The 11356-nt window shown below is 41.2% G+C and overlaps 1 protein-coding gene across 1 annotated transcript in view; it reads left to right on the forward strand.

Moving 5' to 3' along the window:
- Positions 1-312: 312 nt before the first annotated feature.
- LOC122565551 (fibrillin-2-like) overlaps positions 313-11356 on the forward strand; it is a 57396-nt gene continuing 46352 nt past the window's right edge. Inside the window, exons 1-4 of the mRNA XM_043721604.1 lie at positions 313-372; positions 1537-1635; positions 6647-6742; positions 7685-7780. Coding sequence (XP_043577539.1) covers positions 1584-1635; positions 6647-6742; positions 7685-7780 — 244 coding nt within the window. The 5' untranslated portion in view covers positions 313-372; positions 1537-1583. The remainder of the gene's footprint in view (positions 373-1536; positions 1636-6646; positions 6743-7684; positions 7781-11356) is intronic.

Raw genomic sequence — 11356 nt, forward strand, 5'->3', positions numbered from 1 at the left:
GTTATTCAACAGTATTTTCCATGTATGAGGAAATACTTGAAATGAACCTTTCAAATAGTTTGGTATAAAAGGGACCAAACTGCATTTTGCAGGGCAGAACCTTTTCCATTTATATTACGATATTATAACCATGATACTTTAAGCAAGCAGCGTTCATATAGAGTAACTGCAATCAGCCTAGTCTAAATGTCTGCTCCACTATTAACTGTAAGTTTGAGTTGAGCTAGCACTACAGGGATCATCAAGGTCACAGGAAGCTCTGTAACTGATATCTCTCATTTTCTTTCAGGCCAAATGTTTGTGGATCTCGATTCCATTCCTACTGTTGTCCTGGATGGAAAACATTGCCTGGTGGCAACCAATGTATTGTGCGTAAGTATTGCCAGCACTACCCACCGGGGAAACATATTTTAATCTGGGCCTCTTTGGGTTCTGTGCTTTTTCTCTTCAAAGCTAATTCCAGTCTATCATAGTTGTAGACCATTTTTGGAGTTGGTTTGAGACTGAGTTCCTGATGCAGTGATTGACGACCATATTCCAAAAATAACCCAGAATTTTTCCACCTAGTCTCAGTTTTGCAGCTGACATTGGCTCTTGGACTATCCTGTTGAGTTGCCAAGCCTCCAGGATTGTCCTGGAAACTCCAGGAATTGAAGATAAATGTCCTGAACGCTGCCAGCAACCTGTGAAGAAAGTTTCAGTAACTTGAATGATTATCATGTTTCACTTACATCCTGTGAATGTTCTTGTTTAATAGTTTCAGAAATATTAAAAATCGAAAAATAAATTACTAATTAACTATTGAAGGTGGGAGTGATGTGAATGCAGCCAGTCAATTGATCGACTTGACTTGGCTGTGAATCTAAACGAGTCCTTGGCCAGCTAATGTTTAAAATAAAATTCCATTTCACACAATCTGACAGAGCCAGATGTTACTCTTGTCATCAGATAGCTTCTTAGATTTCAGATATTCTCATCATTAACACACAAACTTAGTCACTTAAAATGAAAATAAAAATATTTACTTTTGCTTCTCCATTCTTCCACTCTTTTCCCTCTTCCATTTAGATTGTTTCTCTTGTCTATCTAACTGGACCGATTGTACTTGTTCTGAGTAATTTTATTTCCATCTTCTCTCATTTGAGGTGAACTGCAATTTTTAGGAGTTGATAAGCTTTAACCAGGAAAAGAAACGGGTGTTGACGGTCAGTGGAAAGTGAAGGATTCTTGTGACAAGGACATAGAAAGCTAATTCTTGACCATGTTAAACTGTTTCAAACTGAGAAAGACTGTCACTCACTGCATAACAGCACAATATCATTGCTGACATAGCAGTGTAGGGTCATAGTAAATTTATCATGGTGTTATCAACCATCAACATATCCACAATTTGACTGTCAATATAACAGCGATTGTCATGAATGAGTCTTGGTTTCAACCAAGTTAAAGATGACCTAATGATAGCCAGTTATATCTTTGTTTGCTTTACATTAAATCAACAGTTTTTAAAGTGTGTTTCCTTCTGTAATTATTTAGCAATTTGTCGGAACACGTGTGGCGATGGATTCTGCTCCAGACCAAACATGTGCACCTGTGCCAATGGGCAACTCTCCCCAGGTTGTGGATCTGGTTCAAGTAAGTGGCATAACATTGACTGTATGGACAATGTGATAACATGCAGGCACCAAAGTCCTTCATCTAATCAATTTAATGGTTAGATATAGAATAATGAAATCTCCACATTGGCCTATCAAACACCATCATATCAAATGCAATACAAGTTAGATGCAGGGTACAACTGTATCCATGTTGGCCCAATGAACATTCTCAAGCCAGGCACAACATGAAATAATGCAAAGTCAATCTTCCTCACATCACCTATTGAACTTCAACATGTATTGCAATGTTACATCCAACATTGGGGGAATATTTCATCTTTTTATTCCAGGTTCAATTTTAACTGAGAGGGACATGGCCAATGTCTAAGCCTGTCCCCCTAATTAACAATGGCACAACAACTCAGTTAAAGTAGAAATTAAAATTGGGACCATAAACTCAGGAGGATTAATATAGCAAAGTCTAAGTGCATAGAAACTCAGGAACAAGATCTGATGGTAGATCCTACCAATCCTTGCAGCTTTAGGTATGATCACAAGTGATTCTCTCATTGGTAAGCAGTGATTGGGTTATCCGTATCTTCTCCCTCACTTTCAGCTACCTATCACACTCTCAGATAACTTCCCTCCAACCCCACCCCCTCCCATTTATCTCTCAACCCCCCCTACCCACAAGCCTCATTCCTGATGAAGGGCTTATGCCTGAAACGTCGATTCTCCTGCTCTTCGGATGCTGAATGACTTGCTGTGCTTTTCCAGCACCACACTCTCGACTCTTATCAGTAGCTTTGCATGGACAGGCTGTGTTGGAGCAGAATGTATGAGTAATAGCGGATTGCTACATCAAAAATTTTGTGCCAGTAACAAATTGGGTTGTTCCTGACTTCACCTTTCCAGGAATCAGACTCAATTTCAATTTTCCACAGAAGGTATTTGGATATTATACAGAATGTTGTCAGGTGACTGGCTGCTTTTTTTTAGGTGCCAGGATATAAAAGCCTGGATTTGGTAATTTGGGATTGATGACTCCACTTGTCGATCAGCTCATGAAATCTCCTAGTTTCTTATCCTAAACAAATGTCTGGAGAAACTCAGCAAGTCTGGTAGCATCCAAGCAGAGAAAGCAGAGTCAATGTCCCAAGTCCAGTGACCCTTCTCTGTTGCCGGTCCAGAGGCGCTGCCAGACCTGCTGAGTTCCTCCAACAATTTCAGTTTTTGTTTCAGATCTTCAGAATATGCAGTTCTTTGCTTTATTTTAGTTTCTTATCCTATTTTCTGGATTGTTTTTTCTGTTAGTCTTACATTGACATGTATATATCAAAGATTTATAGGGCAGGTAACGATCCCTCACAAGATAAGTTTCACTTTCTAGTTAATGCCAGGGGAAAGATAAAATCTTGCTAGTTTAATAGTTTACTCCCCTTCCTCGTTATCATATGCCATATCTAAGCTCCAGAGCCTTGGAATTAAATTTCTCTGTCAGTCAAGTTTGGAGAAACTAGTTTTCCTCCTGGTTCTCAGTGTCTTTTTTTTCTAAGCCAATTGGAGGAATGGCTCCTCCAATCATGGTCAGGTTCTCTCCCATGCTTGCTGCTGATAGGTTCACCAGTGAAGAGGAGCAGTGAGCAATTCATCGTCGGGGAGTTGCCGGGGGTGTCGCTGGGGGAGTTGCTAGGGGAATCGTTGGGGGAGTTGCTGGGGAAGTCACTGGGGGAATCCCCAGGCTAATTGCCAGGGAACTCATTGGGGGAGTTGCCAGGGGAATCGCTGGTGGAATGGGAGGCTGAGAGCTGAGACCAAGGGCCTACAGCCATGACTGGCAGCAAAGATATAGGCCTTAGGAACCAAAAGCCAGAAACAAGGGGTTGAGAGCTAGTCAGGATGGGGCACCAAGAGCTGCCTTTGGCTAGGGATGGGAGGAGGAGCTTTAGGTGGAGTGTCCCTCAACTAAAGCTGGAAGGGCTTTTTACTGGATCTGGGAATTCTGTCTGCTGAATTTGTGTTGGGAATGTCAGCCAGAAGGGCCCAAAGGGCAGTGGAGGCTTCTGGAGAGTTTAGGGAGGGAGAAGCAGGCTGAAATTCTGGAGTGAGGGAAGGAAGCTGTGAGTGGAGAATCGGGTTATGGGAATAGGTGACTATAAGGTAGGGGAGTGGTTGCGGTGGGGGAGAAAGAGGCTGCATGGGAAGTGAGAGGAGAAAGTGGCTGGAAGTGAGGAATCGCAGAGGGAAAAGGAGGTTACAACAGCAATGGTGGAGTGAGTACCTAGGCTAAGATGGTTGTTCCTGGGGATGACATTTGAAAGCCATTTTGAGAGATTGTATTTCACAGGATGAAAGAAAGTGTCCATGTAGTTTGTGTTTTGAGAACCTCAGGCTGTTTGAAAGTGTTTTTCAGCCAGTGAAGTATATTTGAAGTGACGTAATGTAGACACTGTTGTAGTGTAAGAAACAGGACAGCCCACGGTTCAGCAAACAAACCAGGGATTATGACTGGCTCAACCGTTTCAGTGACGTTGTTTCAGAAATATTCAGCAGAGCGCCAGGGAAAAATCTTCTTCAGAACAGTGCCTTGCAATCTTTTAAGACCATATGTGAAGGCAGACAGAAGCCCAGTTTTCTTCCATCACATCCAAAAGAAGATGTAGCACTCAGTTAGTCATGAGCTGGCATTGCATCCTCGACTTCTGTGCTCAAGTGTCTCTCAACTTCTTTGTTTCAGAGGTCCCCACTGAACCACAATTGATACTGGTCTATTTGAAACTGTAAATACATTTGTAAGCAAGCTAGCCATTTGGAGGTCACTTTGAATATTATTTTACACTGTAAATATAAGTGTTGCATATTTCATGACTGCAGTCTGACATCTATACCATGCCTCTCATAGCCCCATTAGGAAGACCACAGTAATTGTGGAAATCAGAACAGGACAAAGTTGAGAGCCAAGGGCAAGACACATTAATTCATTGAGAATGTCTCTCATTTGAAAGCCCTTTTCTGCAGCAAAATTTCCTGTTCTTCAATTAATAATAGTCATTTGTTTTGGTCATTTAGATATAATGTTTAGTTATTATTTCAAACATGATAAAGTACGATTAATGTCTGGGAATAATACATTTTGGGGTAGAATTGCTATGCAACTTTGGTGTAGTTTTGGTCTTCATCAGAAGATCAAGAGAATATTTGGGGAAACTACAGATCATTTTTGGCATTTCATTCAGTTTTCACCAAGACTGTAAAAGATTGGGGCAAATAAATCTTAGTAATTTTTAAATAGCTGGAACATGAAAAAAAAGATAAAATACATTTGCAAATGGTTCCCCTTTTGTTAGTGTGGTGATCTGGTGGCTTCTAATTTTACATAAAAAATAAACAAACACAGGTAAATATTTTTGACAATTTTGTAAGATTTTGTAGTGATAGAATGGCTCAGCACTCGATGAGACTGTTTACCAATTGAATCTTTGCTCATTGTTGGCTCTGGAAAAAGAAACAAATCCAGTAACATTCTCCTATCGAGGGAGGGCAATGGTCATATTGTTATATGTCTAAATGATTTGAGGCTGCTTCTCTCTTCTGTTATCACAGCTGGCAGCCATACTACGCTCACAAGGAATTACAAGTATGTTAATGTTTCGTCCATCTGCTTGCTACAAATTTCCACCCACCCCCTTCCCCATCCGTCCATCATCAGGCTTCTCACACCACACGTTCTCCCTTAACCTTTGAAATAATAATTCCAAGAAATTTACGCAAAGGTGTGAGCTGGTTGAGAAAGGAGACAGCTCATTGCTGCCAATGTCAATGAGTAGTTTTGAATGGTCAGGTCAAAGCAGGATCCAAGCCCAGCACCATTAACTTTATCTTGCCTTGTTTAAATTGATTTCTATTCCCTTTCTCTTGCTGTCATCTCCCAAATTGGAGGAGACAGCAGGTTGAGCTCCTGTCTTTGATCTTTAATGTGCTAAGTGTCACCTGGGAGAATATGGTGAGAAGGACTGCATGGGGCAGATAATGTGCCAATTATGGAACATTCACAACTGTTATTAGATTAATTTGAAACAAAGGGGAAATGATACTAATATCCCATGCTTCTCTGTTAGATGGGCCGCTCTGCATTTTGGCCAAAGTTAGAGATGAAAGTTTCTGCTACACTCTAATCAGAAGCACAAAAGGTGCAGAAACAAACTGATCCATGAATACCACGGTTGGTTGTGAATTTTGTAACTCAAATTGGTGCAGGTGAATGATCTTCACCATTCTTTCTGCAACACTGAGGATCTCCTTTCAGCCCCATTCCCACCCAGAAGCTAATTCAAATTGGAAAACCATATGAACAAGGGCAAAGGAGTGATCTCCCTCTTAAATGGGTTGTCTTAAAGTTATTTCGAGCAAAAGTAATCTTCTTCTGTTCCATGCAATATTAAACCACCTTTAATAATACTTTTCTGTACTTCTAACAAAACCCTTTTTAAAATAAATGCATCTCAATTACAATTGTAGAAAATCAATTTCCAGGGGAATCACTTTGAAGAATAGATGGCACACAGTCAGATATAGAGTGAGAAATCAGAGTCAGGACCTGAGCATTTATTTAAGCCTGTCTTCTGTATAAGAACAGTCTGTAATAAAGGGAATGGGGTTTTGGGCCTTACTGTATATGTTGATAGCACAGCCTTTGAACCACATTTAAGTGCAGCCGCAGCCAAACCATAAGTGAAGAAGACAGAGTTGAGTTTGTGATGTTGTAGGTACAGAGCTGAAAATGTGTTGCTGGAAAAGCGCAGCAGGTCAGGCATCATCCAAGGAGCAGTAGAATCGACATTTCGGGCATGAGCCCTTCTTCAGGAATTCCTGAAGATTCCTGAAGAAGGGTTTATGCCCGAAATGTCGATTCTCCTGCTCCTTGGATGCTGCCTGACCTGCTGCGCTTTTCCAGCAACACATTTTCAGCTCTGATGTCCAGCATCTGCAGTCCTCACTTTCTCCATGTTGTAGGTACAGACAGCTGACCTGCTTTGTTCTCCTTGCAGTCCAGCAGTGTAATGTCAGATGTATGAATGGTGGCTCTTGCTCAGATGACAGCTGTATTTGCCAGAAAGGATACACTGGGACGCACTGTGGGCAACGTGAGTATCAACACCACACGACTACAAATAGACTTTACCTTAGATCTCAGTACACGGAGGGCTGAGGGCTTTGAGAGATGTTAATCAGGGCAAATGTTTTCCACTCCAGAGCTGCACGTAATTTCAGTGCATTCATTGAGTAAAACTATTTAGGAAACAGCATCAGCCTGTAGCTAATCATGCAAGATTATAACTGTACAGCAGTGATACAAGACCACCTCTTGTACTGTTAAATGTTCAGTGGGTTGATTGCAGTTTCATTGTTCTTTCTGCACCGAATGCCTGTTTTATATCAATGTCCAGTAGAAGAGTTGTGGTAGTCTTTGTTCATACAATAAATTCGTAAGTTCAACTATCTAGGCGAGTGGTTATCCTTGATTACTGGCTTTAATATTTAGTAGTCACACTGATCATTACCTGTCATATAAAACAATTAGCATCACTCAAAAAAAAAGAATTTCTGCCAAAATAAACACAAGGATTACCAATAATTTCAAGAATAGATTAATAATATAAATAAAGCCTGGGGTGAACATTCTAGTGACTGTAATATCCCTAGTGGCAGGCCTGTATCATTAACCATTGATGTAACCCATATGGAAGGCATTTGAAGACATACTTTAACTTATCTCCCTGACAATCTGTCTGTCACATTTGACATTATTTGGCATGTCTGTTGCTGAACAAAGTTGGAAGTTTCCAGGAAGCCATGATTCATACAAGAATCTGGCTTGTGAAGGATACGTTTCAGGACTATTTCACACTGACTTGTGCTGGGAATCTGTAACGGCTACATTTGTTTCCGCTAAATATCATATTTAATCCAAACCATATTTATTGCATTTTAAATAGCTTTAAGAAAAGAATTGCTATTGTGTCTTTGTTCAAACCAATGATGTGGGCACATTGCCAAAGGGTGACATCTTTTCTTTCCATCATTAGCTGTGTGTAAGAATGGCTGCCAGAATGGAGGGCGATGCATTGGACCGAGTCGCTGTGCGTGTGTGTACGGGTTCACTGGGCCACAGTGTGAACGAGGTAAGGCAATGTCTGAGGGATGGCTCAGTTCTAGGGTTGTGGACTACATGCCAGGAATTAATCTTTAACACCATGTGAATTTTGTTCCTAAATATTTACATTGGAATCACCACAGGTTCCAAGTGGTCAGGGTCAACTTCAACGCTGTCTGATTGAAAATCATGTTCAAAAATTTTCTGGGTGGGCTATTTTCTAGGGTGGGCTTTTTTACTGAAATTAGTGTCCCGTATGAAGGTGATAGATGGACGTGGGTGACTATGATACAGTGATGTGAAAATGTCGCATGGATGTGGACAGATGTGAAAATGCATTAATAGTGTAAATGTGATGCTTGAATATTATGTATATGCCCTGAAAGGAACAAGAAACGTAAATAATTTTAAAATCTACATTTGCGCAGCAACTCACGTGACCATGAGACAACCCAAAGTGCTCTACAGCTATCAAAGCACTTTTAAAGGCAGTCACTGTTGTGGTAAAGATCAAAATTACAAAGCAAATAAAACGGAAGTGGAAAATAAACTCAGAAAAGGCGAAGAGAGAAAAAAAATTCCTAGCTGTCAAAAAAATAAAAATAAAGAATTGCGGAGAAATTGCTGGAGAAATTCAGCAGGTATGGCAGCATCTGCAGAGAGCGAAAAATAGAGTTAATATTTTGAGACCAGTCACCGATGGGTGTACCTTTTTGTTTACAGCTAAGTTGTAAAAAAAAATGAGAAGGTAATAGAATATAATTGAGCTGCTAAGTGTAGCCATTCTTAAACTGGACCAGGCAAGCATCAGTGATAAAATAACCATAGGGTTCCTAACATTGATGGCACCTGCACCGTTCTCTCACACAAACTTTGACATTGGACAGTGAAAAATCAACAGAAGAGTGAGGTTTTCCTTGCACCTGGGTATGAATAGCATTGCTTGTATAATACTGTTATCAGTTGAAGTACAGTTTAAACACTGGAAAAAAAAATAAGAGGTCAACAGTGCTGGATTAGTTGGAATAATATCAATAAATGAGGAGTCAATGACATAGTGCAGGCTGAAAGGGAATATTAAGTTCAGTATAGTGAGTGAATGTATTAGCATTACAATGTATTGTTTGTTACACAAAGTGTAGGTGGGGACCAATTCTTAAGTCTTACAATGTGGTAGGGCTGGGTTAACATCAGCAGCAATGGTCAATGACATAACGTACTGGTTTGTGGAAGTTACTGATCCCAGTCATGTGAGGGAACAGGCTCACCATTAATGGGAATTGATTCACACATATTGCAGCCTGATGGGGATGGCTGAGTTTAATCATGTGAGGGAGCTGAATTAATACCAAAGAAACAAATCCAGCTGTAGAGCAGTTACTGAACTTCACGGTGAGAAGGAGTTGGATCAAGTAGTTGCATTTAGCCCATTTCAGTGTTTGAGATCATCTGTCCACACAAAAGAAACATTCAATATTCTTGATTGCTGGTGGAGAGGGGAGGAGATAGGTGGAATAGCTTCCTATATTACTTTTCTTGCACTGACATCCTGTGCAAATGATGCAGTGATCTCCTGCAGCTTAGCAACTGCCCCATTGTGAATCATAATGATGTTCATTTGTCTGCTATCTGCTAACAAGGCAAAGACAGATTTTCACTGCCAGTACAACCTTTGGTTAAAGAGTCAATTTTTAGATTAGATTCCCTACATATGGAAACAGGCCCTTTGGCCCAACAAGTCCACACTAACCCTCCGAAGAGTAACCCACCCAGACCCATTCCCTTACCCTATATTTACCCCTGACTAATGCACCTAACACTACGGGAAATTTAGCATGGCCAATTAACCTGACCTGCACATCTTTGGATTGTGGGAGGAAACCGGACCATGTGGAGGAAATCCACACAGATATGGAGAGAATGTGCGAACTCCACACAGACAGTCGCCTGAGGCAGGAATTGAACCCAGGTTCCTGGCGCTGTGAGAGCAGTGCTAACCACTGAGCCAACGTGCCACCTCAAGCATAGTTTTAAACATGGTGTTAAAAGAGGAGAGAGTAAATGAAAGGCACGGAGTTTAGGGAGGGCAGTGGGGACCAGTCAGTACTGATGTATATTGGCCACTGTGCGTATCTGTATTGAAGATACAATACAGCATCTCACAGTGCCTGCCAAAGCCACAATGTCAACCACCTCGAAGGACATGGCAGCCGTAATATGGGAACATCATCACTCTAACCTGAAACTATATCTTTGGAGCTGTTGCTAGGTTGGTTTTCTGGATGTGCCTTCCTTGTTGTCAACCTTATGGATGCACCGACCCCACATGGACCACTGTTGTTCAAAAAGGTAGCTCACCAACACCTTCTCCAGGGATGAGCCATAAATCTTGGCCCAGCCACGTCCACCACATCCTGTGAAAGAACAGAATATAAAAGAGACCTAAGGGGCAACTTTTTCACACAGAGGGTGGTACAGGTATGGAATGAGCTGCCAGAGGATGTGGTGGAGGCTGGTACAATTGCAACATTTAAGAAGCATTTGGATGGGTATATGAATAGGAAGGGTTTGGAGGGATATGGGCTGGGTGCTGGCAGGTGGGACTAGATTGGGTTGGGATATCTGGTCGGCATGGACGGGTTGGACCGAAGGGTTTGTTTCAATGCTGTACATCTCCATGACTCTATAATACAGTCTGTTCTGCTATAACATCTGTTTCTTCAACTCAAACTGGCTTTAATGTGATTGAAGAATTTAGACCATTATTTGTAGAAGGTGAACTTTCCTTACCTGAATTGGCTCTAACGCGATTTTGGCCCCATTCATTTAAATGGCTTTTGCACAATTTTCTTCTAACGTGAGATCGCATGATAACGCAACCATCGCGTTTTATTAGAACTGACTTGAATTGAATTGAATTTATTGTCACGTGTACCGAGGCACAGTGAAAAGTTTTGTCTTGTGAGCAATACAGGCAGGTCACAGAGTTAAGTATCATAGATAGTAAAAAATAGGTAAACAGTGGCAAAAACAAAAACACAGATACAGGTGAATGTTAAGAGTTTGTGAGTCCATTCAGTATTCTAACAACAGTAGGGTAGAAACTGTTTTGAAACCGGCTGTACACACAAAAGGAGAAACTTGGGAAAGGTAAGGTATGTTGCCTGGTGGAGGCACTGGGCAATTTAAATGGAAGAATTTACATTGGAGTCATAGTCATAGAATGATAGAGATGTACAGCATAGAAACAGACCCTTCAGTCCAACCCATCCATGCTGACCAGATATCCCAACCCAATCTAGTCCCACCTGCCAGCACCCGGCCCATATCCCTCCAAACCCTTCCTATTCATAAAACCATCCAAATGCCATTTAAATGTTGCAATTGTACCAGCCTCCACCACTTCCTCTGGCAGCTCATTCCATACACGTGCCACCCTCTGTGTGAAAAAGTTGCCCCTTAGGTCCCTTTTATATCTTTCCCCTTTCATCCGAAACCTATACCCTCTAGTTCTGGACTCCCCCACCCCAGGGAAAAGACTTTGTTTATTTATCCTATCCATGCCCCTCATAATTTTATAAACCTCTATACAGTCACCCTCAAC

This window comes from Chiloscyllium plagiosum, chromosome 31, assembly GCF_004010195.1.
Source record: "Chiloscyllium plagiosum isolate BGI_BamShark_2017 chromosome 31, ASM401019v2, whole genome shotgun sequence".
NCBI lineage: Eukaryota > Metazoa > Chordata > Chondrichthyes > Orectolobiformes > Hemiscylliidae > Chiloscyllium > Chiloscyllium plagiosum.